The sequence below is a fragment of the Canis aureus genome, chromosome 8 (assembly GCF_053574225.1).
Source record: "Canis aureus isolate CA01 chromosome 8, VMU_Caureus_v.1.0, whole genome shotgun sequence".
Lineage (NCBI taxonomy): Eukaryota > Metazoa > Chordata > Mammalia > Carnivora > Canidae > Canis > Canis aureus.
This window is the reverse complement of record NC_135618.1, coordinates 18,679,121-18,703,613: the sequence shown is the minus strand read 5'-3', so window position 1 is coordinate 18,703,613 and position 24,493 is coordinate 18,679,121. Positions and strand designations below refer to the sequence as shown.

Here is a 24,493-nt window from a genome sequence, read left to right as displayed (position 1 = left end):
TATGACTTATGGCTAAGGATATAGGTAGGATTTCCAGAGCACAGATTATCTTTTACCTTGATTGGAACCAGGACTGGTAATAAACCATGAAAATTGATTTGTAATTTAGCAAGGACAGAGTTGGAGGTAGTACCAGCATGGGCAGACATAACATTTTAGCACTTCCTGAGAGGGACCTGAATATGGATTCCTTTAATATAAATAGAGACCAGAGAGTTTACATTAACTGACTCAAGGTTATACATCAGGTAAATTAATGGTGGGGATCTGAATTCACTTTGGACTCCAGGGCCTATGTTGGAAATGCAGGTCAGACCTAGACTGCGATGGGCCTTGAAGTGCAGGATAAGGTTTACCTATAGACTCTGTTAATAAGACAGCGAGCAGGGTTTGAGCAGAAGGGGCAGCGAGGTCAGAATTACATTTTGGAAAACCAGCCTAGCAATAGAGAAGAGGAGAAAGTGAGGTGGGAGGGACGAGCAGTTTGTGGAGAGACCATTCGGGAGGCTGTTGCCGATAGTTATGCTTAGATGAGTTTGCTCTCACACACATCAAGTCTGAGACGACAGGATAGGAGGAAACACCCAGAAGGCAGCTGGAGGTGAGAGGTGGGGGCTGTGATAACCAGGGGCGCAGATCCGGGAGCTGCTATCGAAAGGCAGCAGGCATCACCCTGAAAGTCCTGAGGTCACTAAAGGTTCTTGTGAGGACCCCCCCAAGGGGAACAAAGGGCTGAGGATGAAACTTGGAGATTTGGCATATACAGAGAGAAGGAGAGAGGAAGGGATTTTGAAGAAGACCGGAGCAACAGTCAGAGAGGTGCAGCCCAGAGCAAGGACTTGCAGCAGACAGGCCGACCAAACAATTTAACAGCAGACACCAGCATTCCTCTTATGGAGTTGTGGTGAGAGAATCTTTGATAAGCTGCCAGGGTGGAAGAGGTGAGCAAGGAGGTCCATGGCAGAAGGCCATGGAAGATGGGGAAAGTTAGAATGTCCTGTGCTGGTCTGAGGAATTTGAGCTGGGGGTGGTGGTGGTGATGGAGCAGACGAGAGAGAGAGAGAGAGAGAGAGAGAGAGAGAGAGCGCCTTGGGAAAGGGAAAGGGGGTGGAGGAGAGATGTAGGGGGGTATGGGAGAGGGGGATGGGGAGGTGGATGAACAAGTCGTGGACAGGCTGAGGGCTCGTACCAATCTGAGGCTGGAGCGCGGCTTGCACGGCTCCCATGAATGCTCTGCTCTCTCCCCAGACCTTCACTAGAGCCTCCGAAAGCACCAAAGCCTGGTGTGTGTGTTGGGGGAAGTCAAGGATCAGGGCAGACTCACCTTTCAGGTTGCAAGAGGCAGCAAACACGTGGGACCGTGGGGTGATGATGGGAGACATTCCATAGAAACAGAGGTTCAGAGCCAATGGCCTGAAACCACGAACACACTGGAAATTTGTGGAGGTTTGGGGAGGGCACCGGACTTCCAAAGGGCTTGGGATGGGGGTGGATAGCCCATTTCATCTGAACCTTAAGGGACATCCAGACTCCAGCTAACCTCTGTGGTACAACCTTATGAGGAGAGACATACCATTAAATAGTTATTTTTTCCGAATGCGCTAAGTACGCTGGTGGATTTTTACAAGAGCAAACATGAGCGAGGGGAGCCCGCAGTGAATGGTTTGAAGATGAGTAGGCTGGAGGGAGGCCACCGATCCTAGGGCAGCATCACACGGCCCTGGTGCACATGGGCCCAGGGGCAGGCTGCCCAGCTGCGAGTCATAAGTTGAAACTGTCTGCTGGAGAACATCTCTGGGACTTTTCTGGTCCCTTTGCTTGTGAGTAATTGTTTCCTAGAAAACTTTTCCCAACCCCAAATGTTCCTCCTGGAGCTGAAAGGATGGGATCTAACAGAGAAGGCTGTGGAGAAGCAAGGGGTGGGCGTCGGCTGGGCCCTGCTCCTGCGGGAGGCAGGGGAGGCCAGAGGCCCGGGAGGCCGCCTGGGGAGGCCGCCGAGGAGGCCGCCCTGGAGGCCGAGGAGGAGGGTGGGGAGCTGGGCACCGGCCACCTCCCAGGCCTGGAGGGGAGTGGCAGCTGAGGCACCAGGCTCACGGGCTGGTCCAGCTCTCTCCACCTTTCAGCACAAACACTGATGAGACTTTTCCTCTGATTACTGCAAGTCATGGACCGGGGGTGCGTGTGTGTACACGAGCGTCTCCAAGCACCGCAGGAAATTTGGGCTGTCACTGGGAGAAACACAGGACAGTCAAATAAAATTTGTGAAAGCCCCTCTCGCTTAAACCCTATCAAAATGTTGAAGACTTAAAAAACAACTCTTTTAAAGCTGTACATTTATTTTAGGAAGCCCTCCCCAAACCCAAGCAGGGCCCAAACTCGGGCCGCCACCAGACCAAGAGTCACCTGCTCTATTGACTGAGCCAGCCAGCTGCCCCTGGTTAGGTTCATGATTTTTAAGATGCGAGTCAATAAAATGAAACGGTGACTTGCATGGCAGTTGTATTGTAACAAATTCTTCCAGGCTCTCCCATCTTGCACAAGGAAATTAGAAACAAAGGAAAATGGTGAAGGGAACATTAGCCTGCTGATTTTCTGGTTTTCTACAATTATCATTGGATATGCGGAGGAAGATACTGTAAAATGTACCAGCGTTATTTGGCCTCTGTGGGCCCTGGATTTACTAGCTGCAGTTGCTAGTGAACAGTAGTCAGGGCCAGGTGCTGCCTCTGGTTGAAGAGACTGGTGTGGCTTATGTCACATTGTAATTTTCACAGAGGCCACCACAGGATCTCCTTGTCTACTTATTCTTCCAAGGGGACATTGACACTCCTCCCATTGAACGGTGGGGTCTGTATCCCCTCTAAACTGGGTGAGTTTCAACCAATACAATGGGCAGAAGTGATGTCACAAAAGTGAGGTCATAGAAGATGATACTGCAGCCTTCTGCCTTTTAGAATCGTCTCTTGGGAGGCACGAGGTTTACATAGGAGCTCCGGTCACCTGGAGGCTGACACGCGGTGTGGCAGCTCGGGCTGTACGGAGAGGCTCAGACGAGGTTCTAGGTGATCGCCAGATGTAGGAGTGAAGACGACTCCAGGTGATGCTAGCTCCCAGAGTGGAGTCTTCCCAAATGGGGTCCCAGACACCGTGGAGCAGAGAGAAGCTGGTTTTGCTATGCCCTCCAAATTCCATATCCACAAAATCTGGGAGTATAAGAAAATGGTTGTTTTAACCTACTAAATGTTGGAGTGGTTTGTTACATGGCAACAGTAGTTGGAACAGATAGGAAACAGGAGCCTTATCTAGTCCCCAGTCCTCCTGAGAGATTTCATTGGACAATTAGAGAGCTTCTTGAAACATTATTTGAAAACCTCTGAATTAACCAATCTTTAAGGGCTCTGAATTCTATGTTTCTAAGAATCCTGGGATGTATTAGTCTTATTAAGAAAGAGCAGGATCTTGCCTAGTGCTATGGGTTGAATCGTGTTCCCTGTAGTGGCCAAGGACAGGCCACCCTGAGATGGGCCACTTTGGCATGAAGATAATTTTGAGCTGAAGGCAAATGAGGCCCTGAGAAAGTTTTTGCCTCTCCCTTAACTACACAGAAGAATCTAAACTGAGGTCTTTCCCAGAATGAGGTTTATCAGCCGAGATGCACTTATCTGAGTGACCTATCTACATGGTCCAGCAAACATCTAATTACCAAACATCTGCTCTTCTTCCTGCCCTGGGAATTGCATTTCTTCCCTTGGAAGTCCCAGACCTCCACCCCCTTCTCCTTAGTTCAGGATGACATATAGATCTCATTTTTCCTGTTTCTAGGATTTCCAGTCTGTGTGGATTCCCCATAGGTATGTCATTAAAATTGATTTTTCTCCTGCTAATTTGTCTCATATCAATTTGATTCTTAGTCCAGCCAGAGGGACTTTGAAGAGGACACGAATTCTTGCTCTCCGGCACCCTAAGAATGATGAAGTCCCAATCCCCTGTACCTGGGAAAGTGGCCTTATTTGCAAATAGAATCTCTGCAGATTATCATATTAAGGTTAAATTATTAGGGTGGGCCCTAATCCAATATGATGGAATTCTTATAAAAACAGGAAGCCACCCGGGTGGCTCAGTTGGTTAAGTGTCTGCTCAGGTCTTGATCTCAGGATCCTGGGATTGAGCCCTATGTGGGGCTCCCTCTCCCTCTGCCCCTCCCTCCATTCATGTGACTTGTGTTTTCTCTCTCTCTCTCTCTCTCATAAGTAAAATTTTTAAAAAAGAAGAGGGAAGTTTGAACACAGAGGTAGACACACAGTGAAGATGCCAAATGAAGATGAAAGCAGAGATTGAGTGACGCACCTGTAAATCAAGGATTGTCAAAGATTGCAGACAAACCACCAAAAGACAGGAGAGAGGTGTGGAGCAGGTCTTCTCTTACAGCCCTTGGATGCCACAAGCCCTACTGACACCTCGACCTAGCGCTGTGAGATGATAAATTTGTTTGTGGAAGCTAGCCCACATGTGGTAGATTGTTATGGAAGCCCTAGGAAAATAATCCATCCCCGAACCAATGTGGACAGGGCTGATGGCCCCTTCAGAGCCCCAAGGCTCCCAGTTACAGAGTTAGGCTGTCCAAATGTTAGAGTATGATTTTAACAAGATTACTCCACGAAGACTATATGAAATCATAAAGGAATCCCAAGAACCACTGCAATTAAGATTGAAAAAATATTATGATTTTTATATTAAAATCACTGCTGGAAGTTTATTATTTTTATCTTAGACCATAAAGGAGATATAAAACACAAAAGTATGTGCTGCCTCCTTTGTGTCACTTTTCCCAAGAGCTATGTTACCTGGATCTATTACTAAAAATTGAACTAATAAATATTTTTTAAAGGGTTATGTCTTGGGACGCCTGAGTGGCTCAGAGGTTGAGCATCTGCCTTCGGCTCAGGGTGTGATCCCAGAATCCAGGGATCAAGTCCCATATTGGGCTCTTTGCATGGAGCCTGCTTCTCCTATCTCTGCCTCTCTCTCTGTCTCTCTCTCTGTGTCTCTCAGAAATAAAATCTTTTAAAAAACTAAAAAATAGGGCAGCCCGGGTGGCTCAGCAGTTTAGCGCCACCTTCAGCCCAGGGCCTGATCCTGAAGACCTGGGATGGAGTCCCACATGGGGCTCCCTGCATGGAGCCTGCTTCTCCCTCTGCCTGTGTCTCTGCCTCTCTCTCTCTCTCTGTCTGTCATGGATAAATAAATAAAATCTTAACAACAAAAAAAACCCTAAAATAATAAAAAATAAAAAAATAAAAAATAAAAATGAGAAAATAAATGGTGATATCTAAATGTAACAAGTTGAAATAAAATAAATTTCTTGAAAGATTAAAAAAATGAAGAGAAGGCCCATTTTCCACTTGTTTGGAAACTTTTTCTTTTTTTAAGATTCTTATTCATTTGACTCAGAGAGAGAGAGATCGAGAGAGCACAAGTAGGGGGCGTTGCAGGCAGAGGGAGAGGGAGAAGCAGACTCCCCACTGAGCAAGGAGCTCGATGAGGAGCTTGAGCTCATCACCCAGGATCATGACCGGAGCCAAAGGCAGACGTGTCACCGACTGAGATACCCAGGTGCCCTGTTCACAAACTTTCTAACAAGATTCCCTAAATCAAAATAATCAGAATGGCCAGTTTGGTTTATGTTTGGTAATAACACCTTTGTCTAATACTATGTCTTTTATGCAAAATATTTAAACTCTGCAAATACTTTCATCTAAGGTATGCTGATCATATTCACGTTTGTACCTTGCTTTGTTCAAATATGAAATCTAAAACATATAGCCTGCATTCAAAGAATTGCTCACAAAAATAATACAGCCTCTCGTTTTTTTCTTACTTGGATACTTAGGATAATATTGAAACTTATACTCAGAAATACATAGGGTCAGAGTATCTCACAGAGTCTAAAATTGTCTTTAGTGACTTCCCTCTTATATACTTCTGAACACAAACAAAAATGCTTATATCTCACTAGCCTGAACAACAGTGAATAACTGAATCAATTTATTCAACATCAGTGTTTATCTCAATATTATGCATAAATCAAAGGGCCAGAAGATGGGCCATTGGAAGGCACCAGTGGGCCGACTTCTCTGTATGTGCAAGTTGCCCTGAATCGCCAGCTCTCTGCATTCTACTGCATTTCTCAGCTCATGTCTCCAAAATTTCTCGAGCTGCCACACGATCCTGTGTGAGTTTCTGATGCACACACTCACAGGGCCTCTTGCCACACTCAGAATCCTTCTTGGTCTCAAGTCTTTCTCCCAAAGGCTATCAGTTGATTATCAGTAAAATGATGGAGTCACAAGTGACTATAGGAAAACACGGCAAGTGACAATTTAGCTTCAAAAGTTATTTTCTTCTGCGTGAGTGGCATATAAAGTTTTCTTAAAAAGGACTTCCATAAGCCCGAAGGGTATGTGGCTAACAAGGGGAGGCTTCCTAGCTGAGCAGAAGCATCCTGATTCCTTTAAGTAACCACAATCATTACCGTGGAAGTGTTTTGTGAAAGCTGCGCTGGACAGCAATTGCATAATCTGATCTGGCAAAGGCACAGCCGCTGCACTCCAGACTACATATTAAAGCACTAATTACTCAAATGGAACTCCAGGGGCACCTGAGGTGGATGCAGCAGCACAGTGAATTAAGGAAGGAAATAATTAGTCACAATTGCAGAAACTCGCTAAACACGAAGTGAAAGAAGGCATGCTGCCTATTTCCTGCGCAGTACAGAGAGCCCTAGCAACGGCATATGCAAAACCCAGGAGAAATGCAAGAGATAAACACAACTTCTGTAATCGAATAAGGGACGAATCTCAATTTTGAATTACAAAAATGACTTTATTTCCGTTATTTTCTGTTCCTATGTGCTACATAGCCAAATAACATGAAGACATTTTGTCAGGAATTTGCGCTTTGATGAATCGACTCTCAAGCATTTTCTTGACAGTCTTAGAGGTTTTACCAGCATTTGACACAATCTGGACAGACAGTGAGAGAAAATAAGTAGCAGAAAAAGAAACAACTAAGTGAGCACATAAGGCATTGAGTTTGAACTCCAGTAAAAATACTCATTGGAGAGGCAGTCAGGTCGGGGAGGAAACAGTATTCAGCAGAGAGCAAATCTGTACCTACGTTTAAAACCATGCATAGGAACCATTACTTAACATGGCCAACAGGTTAAGTTGTTCAAAGTACCCCTTTTCAGGGTCTTCTGATTAAAAAAAAAAAAAAAATCCCTGGGCCAGAGGACACTCTTCCCTCTCCCCAGAATGAACTTAAGGATATTACCTGTGTCAGTACATGGCTCTGGGAAGAGGCAGTAAGAGTGGACACCTAGTTTGAAAGGCTGGTATGAAATTGTCCTAGAAGCATGTCGCTGAGGCCTAAATCTGATAAATCAATTTTAGTACATGTGCTGCCAAAGCGAGCACTAAATCTGATAAATCAATGGTAGCATTTCCCTCACTCGTAACTGGGCTGTTTTGTTCACTTGTCTTACTAACTTAGGGTCACTACAGGAACCTACTGTGAGTTCTTGAGACCCTACCAAAAATGTGAACTGCTTGGCTAGCATTATCACATTCAGAATTAATGGGAGAACACAAGTGGAAATTATATTAAAATTTATCTTATCCATTCACTGCTAAGTACTGCTGACCATTTTCATTCATAAAGATGGATCATGAGTGTTCACTGTTTAAGTAAATATAGCATGACTCTTAATCAGGGATTTGGTAAGAAATTAGAGAGTCGAATAAACTACTTAAAAATGGACTTTTTAAAAACAATAGAACTAAAAAAACAAACAATAGCAAAACTCCTCTTGGGGGAAATGGTAAGAAGAGACACAAAGAATCTGTCTTCTCTTTTTTCGTCTCAAAATCATAAGACAGCATATTGCAAGAACTTGGACTTTCCTCACCCCAAGTAACCCGAGAAAGATTCCAGGTTGTTTAAGATCCTCTCTAAGAAGACAGCTTGAGAGGCAGATAAAGAGGCACCTCTGAATGAACAAAATACTCATTGCAGGCATATTTTCCAGGCCTTTCTGAAAATGCAGTGCTGCTGAACAGGATGCCATGTAAATTGCTGGAAGTCTTTGCAGTAGCTACATGGGAAATGTAATGGCAGGGAAAAGGTGGGTGAACGACAAGAAAAATTTACAGTTGTCTCACTGTATCAAGAACACATATATTAAAAGTGTTGTGTTAAAAACAAAACAAAGCAAAAACCTCATACATAATTAGTTTTCTGAGGTGTGGTCTTAGGTGAGTTCCACTGGGGTATAATTATATGCTCTGCTTCAACCAGACCATCACTGGAGACCTGTTCTATACTTAACCATTAAAACTGACCCAAAAGCATACCCATCATGGGCCTCAAGCAGCCATAGGAGATATGAGTACATGTGGTGCTTTTATATTTACATAAGCAGCTTCTCATGAATCCTACAGAGGTTGGAGAAATAGAGCTAGTTGTTCCTTTTTAGCAAGAGCACTTGTAAAATACAGAAAGGGAATAGGTAAATACCCCTTTTACACTGAGTTGATCCATTAAAGGACTTTAGAAAAGTCAGCAGTTCATTTACCTGAGTTTCCCATTTAAAGGCTAAATGTAATTGAATACTTTTTGCTTATAAATGTGAACAAAAACTTGTAATATTGAAAAGGGCCAGAGTCAGAAAATTGAGACTCAAGATGGAATTGGAGACTTTTGAATTTTTATAAAATCTAATAGAAACATCTATGAGTTTTCCTTATTAGTTAAAACATAAAGTCATAGAACAATACTGATTTACTGGATGTTATTTAGAATTTAGGTTAGGGGTCAGCCTGTGAAATCATTAAGAAAACAAATCAGAGTCTTTTGGAATTGTGAACAAATTTTACAAGTGATAAAACTACTAGTCACTTTGGTTATGAACCACTGTGACATGAATTAATACCAGATAAAGACTTCAGCATAAATATGATTTTTAACCTGAATAGATCCCTTTCAAAGGGTGATATAGAAAATAACTATAAATTTTATCCAGAAAAATAGTGCACCCAGTGTTGTAACAGTAGTTATTTAAGCTTACCTTTCAACAGGGTATTTCTGTCATGATCAGCCATGGAGAATCTTCCAAGTCTTTTGTTTCTTTGTTTAAAACAAAGAGGGCTGTGTTTCTAAATACAACCCATTGTTCATAATCAAGATCCTAACCATATTCTGGAATTGAATATTGTCTCCTATAAGAAACATAGCCATGTGACTACCTTAAACATATCATTTCAATTCTAGGTGGGAAATAAGTTATACAAAATCACTGTTCCAACACTTTGACATAGAGCAGAAACAATAAAGCAATCTGGATTACATGATTTCATTACTAAACAAATGAAAACATCTCTTTCCCAAATCCTTCACTCCACGACGTCTCATAGCATTTCAAACGTGACTGAGGTACATGTATCTGCTGAGTAGTTCTGTATATGACTCTGTCTATGACTCCAAGCAGCACTGCGCAAAATCACCAGGATCAAGGAGCAAAATTTAAAAGCAGTATTTTGAAACCCCAAATCATCTTTCTATTTTCTTTCATTGTTAAGTCACAAAACTCTCTGAGATCAGACTAGAGTTCCGAAAACAGTCAGTGTGAATTTATCACATAAAACAATATTCCTATGATCCGTAATACTGGTCATGGGTTGAGGGCACAAATAGTGTTTTCATTTTCCTGTTCTACACAGTTTAAGAATCAGTAGCAGATTTTGCCCAAGATGCATATACTACGTTGGCTTAAATACGAAGATAAATAAAAGCTCTGCTGACCATCAGACAAAAATGATTTCTAAGTGGCATCCACTTAGCAATTTATTCACCCCTTTTGAAAAAAGTCACAGAACCATTTTAGATGAGATGCTTATTTTAAGCCAAAAAGCAGATGTCCTGTGCTCACATCACTAGCATTCGTAGCAAGGGCAGGATTTTGGAAGATCCATTTCATAGATGTGGATTATTCTGCATAACAGGGAAAATCTGAATAGATGGCCACACCGCCCTGGCCGGAGCACCCAGTGCACTTGAGTACAGCACACCAGCTCTTTCAGAGAGCGCTTAAGCAGTGAATTTTCTTTCTCTCTGATGTACCCACATATCAAGATATCAAAGATAATTAAATTACTTAAAAACCAGGCTTCTGATTCTGATTTTTAATTTAATTACCTATTTTAATTAAAATAAATCTAGCTTCTCTAAGGTTGTTCACCAGTACTACATAGCAATATTAAAGGTGGGGGGAGGGGAGCCTCTGTATTTTGTTTTTAAAATGATATCTTTGAAATGTTGGTGGAAATGCAAGTTAGATTATAAATGACCAATTCAGATCAGTCAGCCATGGAAGATCATTGTTTTCACCCACTTATGAAATCCTAGCCTAACAATATCACATTGACTGTCAGGTATATGAAATAACACAATTCAGGGTTCTGTTGGAGATGAAGAGTAATTTTAAAAACAACAGTCTGTGACAATGCACTTATGTGAATTTACACTCCAGAGAGGAGTGTTCTGTAGGATGAAGGACTTGGCCAATGCAGAAGGCAGCTGGTATTACAAGAACTAGCACAGACTCCTTGGCGCATACATGATGAAAACAAAAGTAAGGACCCTGTACAGGTGTAAACAAGCTAAAAATGGCATTGGCAAAATATCTCTTTCAAAAATACCAAAAAGCATGCAACTCAAGATTCCCTCCCTTCCATAAGAGTGAAATGACAAAAAACAAACAAACAGATGGAACCATCTGTTTCTGTCAGTAGAAAACAATAATAGATACATCAGGTTCCAGGACAAATAAAACTTTAAAATATTAATGTTGAAAAAATACAATTAAATTTTTATTAAAAAATACACACTCCTTACTCAATCTTGTGTACATTTTGTTTTGTGTGAAAGAGGAAAAAAATAAAATAAAATAGGAAAGGCATCAAGACTACCTAGTTATTTATACTGTATTTGGTAGAAGCGCATTTCGGTCAAGCTTTAAAGCAAAAAATCAGTTATTCTGCTTTCATTTGCTCCCGGACGTCGGAAGGCAGAGTTTCAAACAGAGCATCCTCCACCACGAGCCCGGCTCGCTTCAGGGCCCGGCAGTCGCCCAGTTCGGGAGGGAGGATTTCAAAGTGATTGCCCTTCACGTCTAAATAGGAAAGAAATAATAAGTTTCCAATTTTCGGTGAGAGTACCGATAGGCTGTTTTTCCCAATCTTCAGGGTTTTAAGTTTCTTGCAGAAATAGAGTTCATCTGGAAGGCTCTCCACTTTGTTACACGTGATGGAAAAATACTGTAAACTCTGTAGGACTCCGACCTCCGGTGGGATGAACCGAATGTCATTGTAGGACAAGTCCAAGTATCGGATTTTGTTGCATAGGAAGAGATGGGAGGGCAGCACCTCTATTTTGTTGTGGCTGAAGGCCAGGCGCTCCAGGCTGGTGAGTTTCTTTATATGCTCTGGGATGTAGGTGATGCTGTTGTGCCACAGTTTTAGCACTGTCAACTTCCTCAAGTGCTGGAAGCTAACGATTTCTTCTATAGATTTCAGGTTATTCTCTTTGAGGTCCAGTTCCTGGAGGCTCAGCAGGCTGAACACGGCGTGGGGAATGCGTTCCAGGTCGCAGTGGACCAGCTCCAGCTCTGTCAGATTGGTCATCTTCTTTAAGTTGTTGAGCATCACCAGCTTGGTGCCGTCGTTATGTATGCACATCTTCTGGAGGTGGCTGGAAACGTCCACCACTGCCTGGGGGATTTTGGAAACGTTGCTTTTGATTGAGAGGATTTTAAGGCTTTTGAGATCCCGCAGAGACTCAAGAGTGACATTTCTGGAAATATCATGACTTAGAGAGCCAACCAGATAGAGCTCTTCCAGATTCCGGAGGCCATACATCCAGGGGGGCAGCTCCCTCATATCATCAAACTTGACGCTCAAGACCTTGAGGTTTTCCTTCAGGAAAGAGAGGGCTGCGCTGTGGATCTTGACAGAGCACTGGTGCAGCGAGAGCTCCTGGAGATTGTCCAGCTGCGCGATGGTGGCGGGTATCATCACGTTCTTGATGATTTCAAGCTTGAGAGACTGCAACTCCGTGATCTCAAAAACTGTGTCTGGAAGGCCAGAGAGCATGATCAGAGGCAGTTCCAGCCGGTTGTGGGCGTTCGTCTGTAGCTTCTGCCTCAGTTTGTCGGGAGTCCACTCGTTATTTAAGTTCAGCTGTTTTAATTTGTTCTCGCTCACTTCCGACAGGAACACCGCAAATCTCTTGGAATACAGTGGGTCGTACTGATCTATCATATGAAGCATAAAAGCAAAGTCATTTTTCACGTCTGGAATATCATCAATTCCAGTCTCCTGCCGGACATACTCGAAAGAGTATTCCCGTAGAGAACGGTAGAACAGCCAATATAAGGTATAAAGGCACGTCAATCCGTAGATACTTACGAAACACAGGTAGCAGAAGGACAGTTTGGAGAACAAGTGTGCCATGGTGTGGTTACAAGAAAAGTTCTTATATCCAGTCATGTCCTGAATGTCGACATTACAGTCCACCGTAAACTGAACCTTGGAGACCAGGGCGCTATTATAGGCAATGATGATGAGGAATTTTATGACCTTAAGGACAGTCTGGCGAACATACATAGCGTACAGTATATCGCCTTCTTCTACGTGCAGCCTGAACTTCTTTACCTTCTCAAACAAGGCCTTTGCTTGCTCCCCTTCCTTCTTATCCAGAGCTCCTGCAGTGGATTTGTCAACCACGAACTTCTCGGGAATTGACTTTAGGGACTGAGAGTTGACCAGGCTGCCTTCTGGGCCAGACTGGATGGTGTTGGACCTGCTCATGTTGTTCTTCCTGTTGTCCTTCTCTTCTGAGTCCTCCCCAGACACTTCTGATAAAGCCCGGGTGGTCCATGGAGAGTCAAAACACTTGCCCAGGATGGAGATGAAATGTTCTATTTTGGAGCTGGAGCCAGGGAATTTGAACCAAAAGTTGCTGCAGAGCATGAAGACCAGGGTATGGATGAGGACAAGGTAAGGGAAATACTTGGCATACCAGTGGAGGGCTCGCTCATAACACATCTGGTTTATGAAACTGTACTGCTGAAGATCCAAATCTGTCTTTAGTCCTTTCATTTCCACGGTGGCGGGGTTGGTAGGAGATGGTTTAGGGGGAGGCAGCGGGGTGGTGCTGGCAACTGCTTGAGAGACATTTGAAACGGAAGAGTGATTCTGAGAAGGTTGAACTCTTTTCGGAAGGCAGATTATCTTGTCTTGCATGACCTGAAACACAGAAGTAATATTTTCAAATTATATTATTCAAAGAGCTATGATAATGTCATTAGTGTGAAGAAAGCAGCCATAACATCCAATAAATGTCCATTTCCTTTGCCTGGAGAATGCAACGTTCGATTCCAGCACCGAGATTTTATTCCCTGCCCATGTGCTGGGAAAAAGAAATATCTGACTTTGCTCATCATGTGTAAGTTATGACATAAAACACAGCAGTTTTCTAGGCCACAGAAGAACTCACAACAAAATAAATATTTGAGGAACGCTCATGTATTTTAAAATTTTGCATTTCTTCTTTCACTGGAGCCTGGGAGAATCAGTCATTGGTCTGGGAAGTACATCCCCTTATCAGACTCGATCTTGAATTGGAGGGCTCCCAAGATTAGATGGGCTTGCATATGAGAATTAACAGGATTGGCAGCAGGAAATGTTGGAAGAAATTCCTGTCTTTATCATTTCCCCTTTACTTTCTGCCCATATCCTGGACTGCATGCATAGATGGATCCAAATGGCCTTCATAAAATGGGAATTCACTAAGCTTTTATAAAAACCATTTCATCTCTCTGCTCCACAGTAAAATAATTAGGTTTCAACTTGCTGGCTTTTCACACAAAATGTTACATTGAAAACTTTTATCCTTCCAGCAATATCTCAATTTGTCGAAAACAACAACAACAACAACCACCCAGTAAATCCTAAGAATGTTCAATAGTCTCACAACACTGCTTTTTGGGTAAGAGAGAATGCATCCTTTTTATTTTATTTTTTTTAAGATTTTATTTATTCATTTGAGAGAGAGCAAGCATGAGAGCACAAGCAGGGGGAGCAGCAAAGAGAGAGAGGGAGAAGCAGGCTCCCCACTGACCAAGGAGCCCAATGCAGGGCTCGATCCCAGGACTCTGGGATCATGACCTGAGCTGAAGGCATATACCCGTGACCTGTTGGGCCACCCAGGCACCCTGAGAGTGCATCCTTTTTAAAGATGAAGGAGTATGAGGCCAAATACTCTTTGAACAACCTGGAAAAACTGTCCCTAGGAACAATAAACAAACAGTTCAGAGGGAAAATAATAGCCAAGGAATTGACAGGAGTAACATGTGGAATCAATAATGCAGGGAAAAATCTACTTGTACCTTAAAATGTCAAATGGCTGGAAATCCATAGCTTTCGGTGACTCAGCAACAACAAAACATTTAGCGATTTTGCTAACAAATAGCAAAGTCCTTTATATCGATTATAGAAGCAGAAATTGAATCCATTGCAAACTGGGCCACTGTGGCAGGGGAATGTGATCACAAGTTGGTGACCGGAGAGATACAGCCCAGCAGACAGAAGTACAAGGTCTGACAATGGAATGGAGCAACCAACATGCAGCAGAGTGCCCAATGCAAAGGAGACCACCAGCATGTGTCTGCTGAGAAAAATGAATGAACCCAGAACCAACACTGGAACTTCCAGTTCTGAATTGCATATGTCTGGTGTGTTGCCCATCCTGGGGGCAAAGGTAAGGATAGTGATTATACCGCTGACAACAGAAAACTTCTACTATGTTTAATATGCAACTGACCCTATCCTAAAAATATCACGGGTATTCATCCTTTTAATTGTCACCTGAATCTGATGAGGCAGGTACTCTTATTACTCCCATTTCATAGATGAGGAGACCAAGGCCCAGAAAGGTTAAGTTACTAGCTAATGCCATCTTGCTCAGGCCACCTGGACCCAGAGCTCATTTTCCTATTTTATTTTACTGCATTTCTAGAATTAAACCAAAAAGATCCCAATCTGACTTTATCATAAGTAACAAATTTCCTTATGCAAATTATGCCCTAGGAAAAGAGCTCACTTCTTCAATACTGTACGCAAATAACAATGAAAGAAATGAGGTTAGGGGAAGAAAGGAAATCTCACTATAAGAGAGTTTATAACTATAAAACAGTTATAAACGCTCTGTCCTGGAAGATAAAGCAGGGAGCAATTACTTACTATGTCAATCAGAAGAAGCAACAAGAAATCACACACGTGACTGCATTTATAGAATCAGTGATTACAGAGATGTGAGAACAGAGCAGTGGTCTTCAAGTGTTTTTATCACTTACCTATGTCAGAGAAAAAATGCTGAGCGTGCCCACTCAGTATATGTATGTCTTATTCATAATTACATCCATAAAGTATTGTCAATCCATATGTGAAATATTAGAAAAGCATAATTCCTTTCCCTTGAAGCTTAAAATAAATACAGGCATACCTTGAAGATATTGCAGGTTCAGTTCCAGAGGACCACAATAAAGCAGATATTGCAACACAGCAAGTCAAATGATACTTGACTTGTTTTCCAGTGCAGAGAAAAGTTACATTTACATTAGACTATAGTCTATTAAGAGGGCAAAAGTGTCAAAAAAAATGTACACCGTCATCTGTGCTTTCAGCAGGTCATAATCACTAGTCACAGATCACCATAGCAAATATAATACTAATGAAGAGGTTTCAAACATTGCAAGAATCACCCAAATGTGACACTGAGACATGAAACAAATGCTGTTGGAAAAATTGAATCAATAGACTTGCTCGATGCAGCATTGTCAGAAATCTTCCATTTGTGAAAAACACAGCATCTGCAACGTGCAATAAAGGGAAGTGCAATAAAATGAGGTGTGCCTGTCTAACTAAAAGTTTTCGTTTTTATCTCACATCTCAACGCAGCATCCTTTCCATTTCTGGTGGAGGGGGTGTCAAGGACTCTACCTCGGAAACCCCTGGAATAGAAAATAGCAGGAGGAAGTCTAGACAAATGCCAGACTACCCTGAAGGAATACAGGAGAAAGAGAAGTAAGCAATTCAGTGTCTGGGGTCATGTTCTGGATGTTTTCCCATTCACGGTCTCCTTTTATGCTCCAACAAGTCTGCAAAGTAAGCAGAAGGTAGGGGCTGGAGATGAGCAGGGGAAGGGAGCGCCTCCCTGAGCACCTTTGCCAAGAGTGACACCTGTGAGCTGGTGTTAAGGTGGCATCTTCAGCGTTGTGACGAAAACACAGAAGAATTGGTTTGTGCAAGGAAAATCAGTTAGAAGGTAAAAAGGCAGCCAGGCACCTTCTTCAAGTGCTAACTCCCTGCCAAGCACCCGGGCAGACACCCTGGCCTGTGGCCCGGCCTGCACCTCCCCAGCTTGCTCCTAACGGTGGAAGACGACGGACGTCTGGAGCTTGCCTTTCTGGGGCTTCAGGTTATGCGCTGCACACGGGTGCCAAGCAAGGGGCAGGGGTGCGCTGAAGTCCTGCTGTACTCCCCATCCTCTTGCGGCTGTCTATGGTCACAAGGTGGGGGTACCTTTTTATATTCCGCACAAAGGAACCTGCCTGGCTAGCACCTGCCATTCTCCCCATTCTGCAAAAGGAAAAGACCAACTCAGGTTCAGAGAATGTGTATAACGTGTCCAAGTTCACATAGCCAGGAAATGGTAGTGCGGGAAGTTATTTTTTGATTTATATTATTATTATTTTTAATGATTTTATTCATTTATTCATGGGAGACACAGAGACCTGGGGAGCCCAATGCGGGACTCGATCTCAGGACTCCAGGATCACGACCTGAGCTGAAGGCAGGTGCTCAACCACTGGGCCACCCAGGCGTCCCGGTAGCACAGGAATATGAACCTGACTTCTGTCCTCCTACCACTGCACGCGGCTTCTCATTTCACCAGGCTTCTGCGAGGAGGGCTTCAGAGAACAGCCCAGCGCAGGGGAGGGGGACAGAGCTGATCTCCCTCAGTTCCTCTCAGTCTCCTGATGCCAGATTTCCCCTTCGGTCTTCACGAAGACAGAGAAGACAGAATTTTTTAAACGTGCTCACTTAAAGCCCAGGAGGAGAAGGACGGTTCCAGCAGCTGTTAACTAATCAGAAGTGAGCACAGAGTAGAAAAAACGCTGGAATTCAGTTCCTATAAACAATAGGTGCTCCTGCTGCTGAGAGAACATTTCCTAAGAAGATTCTAGCAGGGGCACCTGGGTGGCTCAGTCGGTTAAGCCTCTGCCTTCAGCTCAGGCCCTGATCTGGGATCCTGGGGTGGAGCCTCGCATGGGGGCTCCCAGTTCATCAGGGAGTCTGCTCGTCCTCTGCCTCTGTGCTCTCTCCTCTTCTTTTCTCTCAAATAAATAAATACAATCCTTTTTAAAATTTTTTTCATTTTTATTTTTTAAAAATATTTTATTTATTTATTCATGAGAGACACAAGAGAGAGGCAGAGACACAGGCAGAGGGAGACGCAGGCTCCGTGCAAGGAGCCCCACATGGGACTCGATCCCGGGTCTCCAGGATCACGCCCTGGGTGGAAGGCAGATGCTCAGCCCCTGAGCCACCTGGGTGCCCCCTTTTTTTCTTTTTTAAAAACAGAAGACTCCAGCAGAGACACAGCTCAGAGGAGAATTCCCAGAGAGTGGGGACGCAGGCAGGTCGCCTAATTCAGGTCTAAGAAAAGGAACAGCGCAGGTAAGGAGTCCACCTGCAAGAGCAGACGGGAGGGTTTGAGCGTGAGATGGCCACAGGGTGGAGGCAGGAAGTGGCCCCGCACGTTCAACACACAGGGTGCTTCTGAGCATTGCAGCCTTGAGAACTGGGAGAAGGATCTGCATTCTCAAAGGGACAGTAAAAAAGGGAAAGACAGACAAAAATAAGGCAGCCAGGCTCCCTAAAACAGCAGCAAGAACCACAACAAACAGCTCAGGTATTCTGTGGTATCTTTGTAAGAAGCAGCAGCTCGTAAGAACTTGAAATCTTTTTTGTTTCATCTTTCCTGCTTTTTTGAGAAATTTGTTAGTTAACCTATATACCTCACTTCTCTTTAACTTTATCCGGTAATTTAAAGGTTAGAGCACCAAACAAGCCTTACAGAAAGGCTGCAACACGAATTTCAAAGGACTATCAGGGTTCCAGGCTGCTGGTCTGCCTGGGGAGTGAGCAGGGAGGAAGCCCCCCTTCTGCTCACCACCAGCTCTCTCTCTCTCTCTCTCTCTCTCTCTCTCTCTCTCCCTCTCTCTCACACACACACATACACACACACACACACACACACACACACACATACCACAATGCATCAACAATGTAGAGGAATTTCACCCTTTTCATCCAGAGGCAAGCCTCAGAATGCCTTTGGAGGAAAAGGGTTTGGGAGTAGGTGCTAGATGTGTGTTTGGGCAGGAAAAGGGATAGACTGGATGGGGAGGGACATGGGGTCAGGGAGAGGAAAAAAATGGAAAAAGCAGGACAAACAAGAGAATCCAATCCAAAATACAACAAAGTGAGAAAGTTACTATCCTCGAGGCAGATATGAGGATAATTCTTGAATAAAAAAATCATCTGTGTTAAGGAAAATGTCTAACTTGGTTTGGGAGCCGGGAGGGGTAGGATACAGAATAAGGTGAGTCAGTGACAGCAAAGGTCAGGTGAAGCCATGGCAACGAAGATGGTTGACCCTCCTCTATATTGGGATGAACAGGCCTGGAGGTGGGAGGAGGTGAGTCAGCAGAGCAGAGGGGCCAGAATCAAAGAAAATAGGTCAGGCAACATGTTAGGAGGCTGGAATATATAGTCATTATTTCTATTTTGAGATATAAGTATCTTTTAGTCTTGCCCAAAACTTTGGTAAAATCTGCTACGTAGACCCAAGACACACACACAGACACAGAGACAGACAGACAGACACACACACACACACACACACACACACACAGCTTTTATGAGTAAATTTCAGAAAAATCACAACAAAAAGGAACAAAATTTCCTGCTGGGATCAAAATTGTACAGACAGGGAGAATTTGCCTGGGATAGTAAAAATCTATAATCCAAACCATTTCCATGGAAGCAGGAACAAGGACCATAAGAACCAAATCTTTGGGCAGCCCGGGTGGCTCAGTGGTTTAGTGCGGGCCTTCAGCCCAGGGTGTGATCCTGGAGTCCCGGGATCGAGTCCCACGTCAGGCTCCCTGCATGGAGCCTGCTTTTCCCTCTGCCTGTGTCTCTGTCCCTTTCTCTCTCTGTATGTCTCTCATGAATAAATAAATAAAACCTTAAAAAAAAAAAAAAAAAAAGAACCAAATCCTTCCAGGAGTCCCTAGACCTTGGAGACGGCCATAGGGCCACAGACTGGAATTTGATCCATCATGTTCTAGATCTTCAGGAGCAACTGATGTCTAGGTGACAAGCATATAAAATGCTCCTTAAGGCCTTACAGTTCAATGCCCCGGAGGAATAAAAATATACATGCCAAATCATCCCATCATTGTGATAATATCTAGGCAATGTTTCTGGAAAAGAAACCCAAGGGTTTAAGGGATTGCAGAAATGGGCTCAGTAAAATTTGCATTCATAAATTCTCACTTGTAAATTATTTCAAGACAACATAACAGCTGTTTATAGGGGGAAAATATGGAGCTCAGTGCATTTTTGAGACAAAGAAAGCAAAAATTCGAGCTCCCTAAATAAAGGTAACAACCCAGGCAAACTATGCCTGAAGTGCTGCTCAGATCTAGGAAAAGAAATCAACTATTTAAGAGCATAATTGTCGAATTTATATAAGCAAGGAGATGCATTTTTAAGTGAAATACGCCTCACACAATCAATGCAAAATTAGAAACTTTTAACCCTAGTTTTCATTATTTTAAATCATTAATGGTCATGCCTACATCTTTGATTGCATAATATGGCTTTGATGATAGTTATTTGATTCTCAGTACTTTGTCAGAATTCTAACATCCACTATTATAATGTAAAAATAAGATCTACTTCATTTAGACGATTTCCAGAAAAGCAACGCAGTGAAAAGCAGAACCCACCTGGGGTATACCAAGTTGAAAAAGCATCACATTTGCATGAAAGAGACACCAAAGAGCTGAGGTTAAAACAAAACAGAACAAAACCAAACCACTTAGCTTCAGAGAAGCTGCTTGAAATAACAAAGACAGAGCAACCTAAGTTAAGTGCCAGCTTATCGCTTACATGCCAGAGATAGAGATGACATTGACCGGAGCAGTAGGCCGAGAGAGCTGTAGTCGTGTGCGTCAGGAGAAGTCAACCACGCTGGCCTATCCACTGTACGTCAGACAGTAGGTTTTAGGGATACCAAGAACAAGGAGCCCTTCAAGGTCAAGCACAGGGGAAAGACAACTAATCAGGAATCAGTGTGGTAACTGTTCAAAAAACTCTTGCTTGCCTTTCACAGTGAATTTTATAATCAACTCATCTAGATCCAGAAGGGGAGGCGGGGAAAAACCCAACAACCCACCTCGGTGGTATTTTTGTTGGAATTACATTACATTTATAAATTAGTTTAAGAAGAACTAATGTCTTTACGGCATTGATCCTTCCTCTCCCGCGGTGTGTTTCCATTTGTTCCCATCCAATTTTATGCCTTTCAAGAGTGTCTTACAGCTTTCCTCACATAGATTTTGGACACTGGTGTTAAGTTATGCCCAAGTATTTTTATTATTTGCTAGCACAAACTTTTTTTTTTTTTTTTAACACAGATGGTAGAGTCCTCGTTTCTTCCTTCCCTCCCTTGTGCCATTCCTTAGTAAGCCCTGGTAGGTCTGGAGCACACTCTTCCAGGTCTGTCATCTGTGCATTTTCATAAACAGGACATAAAAACACATGGAATCTTCCATGTGACTCTTTCCTGAGCTTTTCCCTCTCATTCTATGTCCTGAAGACCTTAACACGTTGGCACATAGGGCTCTACTTCATTTTAAGGACCATAGAATTCATAGTTGTGGATATGCTATAATTTACTAAAAACATCCCAATGATGACATGCATTTAGGGCATTTTTCTATTGAAACCAATGTGAGTGTCAAAAAGTTGCAAGCCGTCTGACTTTACACAGCATTCTACAACATGGGACAGAGAACTCATGGGCGGTTGTCAGGGATTCTCTGCAAAGATTTGGCACCAGGGAATTCCTCGGGGTACTGAGATTCTTCGGTATCCTGTTTGTGATGATGATTACAGGCATTTATGCAGGTTTTAAAACTCAAAGATATATCTTGTTTTGATAAAGAGTATATTCCTGAAGATGGCAGGACTAAATGACACCTAATATTAAGTACCTCACCAGTTTTTTAAAAAGAATATATTGTTCTTTCATCTATTTTGCATCCTTGTCTACAATCTTGTTTTATTTTTTAGGTCTCTCTTTTTAAAAGATTTTATTTATTTATTCATGAGAGACACAGAGAGAGTCTGAGACATAGGCAGAGGGAGAAGCAGGCTTCCCTGTGGGGAGCCCGATGCAGGACTTGATCCCAGAACCCTGGGATCATGACCTGGGCCAAAGGCAGATTCTCAACCACTGAGCCACCCAGGTGCTTCATTAGGTGTCTCTTTTATGAATTTTTTAAAAATCTAAACTAATCATCTCTTTCTTTTTACAGTGAATTTAATCTATTACATTATTTTGTTCACTCATATTTGGATATTTACTGGTGTGTGGATTTCTGTATTTTTTTAATATATCCTTTTCCTTCCTTCTTCCTGCCTTCTGCTGCACTGATAACATTTTCCACACCTCCTATCTCCCACCCCGCCTCACTTGGTTAGTAACGTCTAGAAAGAGGCTACCTATAATTTCTTAAAACACAGGCGTTTAAAGTTTTCAGCATTGTTACCCTGCTCCAAGCATGTTTGAACTACCCACTAACCATCTCATTTTGTTGTTCTTGGGGTTTGTTGTAGTTTTCTTCTCTGAAAGACACATTAAAAAAAAAAAAAAAAAAAAGACGTACAGTTGGTTGAGCTTATTTATAGATTTAGCAAATCATGCCCTCACCAGTTTTCTTACTTCCTGCATCTTTTCTCTGGGTTCATTTTCCTTTTGGTTGAAGTATATCCCTAATAATTCTTTTACCAAGGGTTTGTGGATAGGAAGCTCATATCCCTTGTGCATCTGAACACGTTTCTATTGCTTTCTATCTTGAATAATAGTTTAGAAAGTTATAAAATCCGCTGTTGACAGCCATTTCCCTTCAGCATTTTAGAATACTATCCTGTCTTCCTCTGGCCTCTATTTTCACTGCTGGGAAGCCTGCTGTCACCTCGAGTTTGTCCTCTAGTAGGCAATCTATCTTTCTCTATGGAAGCTCTCAAGATTTTGTCTTTAATCCCAGATCTTCTACAATTTCACTGTAATTTTGAATGGATGTAGATTAATCCTGCTCAGTATCTGTAACTAAGGACTCAACTTTATTTAATTTTGGAACATTCAGCAAAATTTCTTTAAATATTGCCTCCACACTTGCTCCATCATTTCTTCCATTTTTCTTCCTGTAATTCCTATTAGACATATGTTAGAGCCTCTCAATCGATCACCCACGGGTGTATGTGTGCTTTCTAATCCTCACCTCTCTCTGTGGTTGGCTCTGGGACTCTTACCTAATTCATTACTTCTTTTGCAGCTGAGCATAGTCTTATTTTTCATATTTTTAAATTCAGTGACTTTTTTATTTCCAAAGTTTCTAAATTTTTTTAAAAGATGTTATTCATGACAGACAAAGAGAAAGAGGCAGAGACATAGGCAGAGAGTAGGACTCGATCCCAGGACCCTGGGATCATGATCTGAGCCAAAGGTAGATTCTCAACCACTGAGCCACTCAACCATCCAAATGTTTTTTTTTTTTTAATTTTTATTTATTTATGATAGTCACACACACAGAGAGAGAGAGAGAGAGAGAGAGAGAGAGGCAGAGACACAGGCAGAGGGAGAAGCAGGCTCCATGCACCGGGAGCCCGACGTGGGACTCGATCCCGGGTCTCCAGGATCGCGCCCTGGGCCAAAGGCAGGCGCCAAAGCGCTGCGCCACCCAGGGATCCCCCATCCAAATGTTTTATATCCACTTGCTCTCTTGTCATATCTATCCATTTTTAAATATCCTATCCTTATCTCTTTGACCACTGTATGTATATTTATTTGAACTTCATTATATGTTTCAAAATGCAGTTTCACTCAAGTGAATCAGTGTTCCAACGGGCAAATTTTGTTGAGAGCCTTCTCAGCATTGTTCTCTTCCTGTGCTCTGGGGGGTAGGCTGGTTCTGAGATGGAGATTGTCTCCCACCATCCCTAGTGCACTCTTGTGGTTTCCTGCACCCAACCCCCAGCCCCCCCAGCCTCCCACTGGCCCTTATCGTGGTATCCTGCTGTTCCAGCCCTATGTCAGGGTCTCACAGATCCGGGTGGGAAAGAGCAGGCGGGCTGGCTTAGCTCCTGCTTAGAAGGCACGATTTCCTCAGAAGCACCAGCCCACCATCCAGTTACTTGTCATTCTTTTCAGCTTCCTTTCAGGAGCGGGGGCCCTTTGGCTTCCAACAGTGACCAGGCTCTTATCTTGTTTTGTGCATTTTTAGCTCCCCTTACTGGCAGGAACTGAGCCCCTGGCTGCTACTGCCTGCTTTTGGCTAACAGCCGGCAGTTGCTTTGGCCCCACTCATTTTCCATTCCTGTCCTGTTTTTGAGTCCATGTATGCATTTTAAAAATCTCTTTTTATGCTTTATCATGGCTATGTACATTGAGCAGAGGGAGTGTTTTGAAGTATTAACACTTGCTTTGGTATCTTTTCCAGAAGAATGTGTGAGTGTGTGTATTTTATTATAAAAATTTAGTCTCAGGATGAACATTATGAAGAATCAGCATCGCTCGGGTAGTGCCAAACAAGATACACCTGTCATGCCAAATTCCTCTCCCCAACAAAAAAAAAGGCTGAATGTCTTTATACATCTCCCAACAACAGCATATGAGATACGTATTTTCTCACCTCCTCAACAATTAAGTCCATTACTCTTTTTCTATATATTAGAACACCAAAATTATTTCTTAGTTTAGACTTTGAGTCATAGTTATGACTATATTATAACTGAAAAAAGTGAGAAAATTTGCTGCATATGATAAAATGGCAGGTGTCATTCCAATATGCTAACTTGTGATCCAAGCACATTCTTTAGATTGTGGTTGATCCTTTAAAGAGATCGTGCTTTTTTATTTCTTTTTTTTTTTTAAGATTTTATTTATTTATTCATGAGAGACACACAGAGAAAGGCAGAGACACAGGCAGAGGGAGAAGCAGGCTCCATGCAGGGAGCCC

At 42.8% G+C, this 24,493-nt stretch overlaps 1 protein-coding gene and 1 long non-coding RNA gene across 5 annotated transcripts in view; one reads left to right on the top strand and one right to left on the bottom strand.

The window, feature by feature from the left end:
• The first annotated feature begins 2,099 nt into the window (after positions 1-2,099).
• On the top strand, positions 2,100-11,355 carry LOC144318421 (uncharacterized). Its single transcript, XR_013384317.1, has 2 exons — positions 2,100-3,097; positions 4,252-11,355. It is a non-coding gene; the product is annotated as an uncharacterized LOC144318421 (long non-coding RNA).
• Positions 6,862-24,493, bottom strand: part of LRRC8C (leucine rich repeat containing 8 VRAC subunit C) — an 84,445-nt gene continuing 66,813 nt past the window's right edge. For 3 of the 4 annotated variants that reach the window (XM_077905342.1, XM_077905343.1, XM_077905344.1), the window contains one exon: positions 6,862-13,361. In XM_077905342.1, coding sequence (XP_077761468.1) covers positions 11,088-13,361 — 2,274 coding nt within the window. In that variant the 3' untranslated portion in view covers positions 6,862-11,087. Of the gene's footprint in view, positions 13,362-20,360; positions 20,500-24,493 lie in introns of all 4 variants that reach the window. The other variant, XM_077905345.1, reaches the window with a different exon arrangement.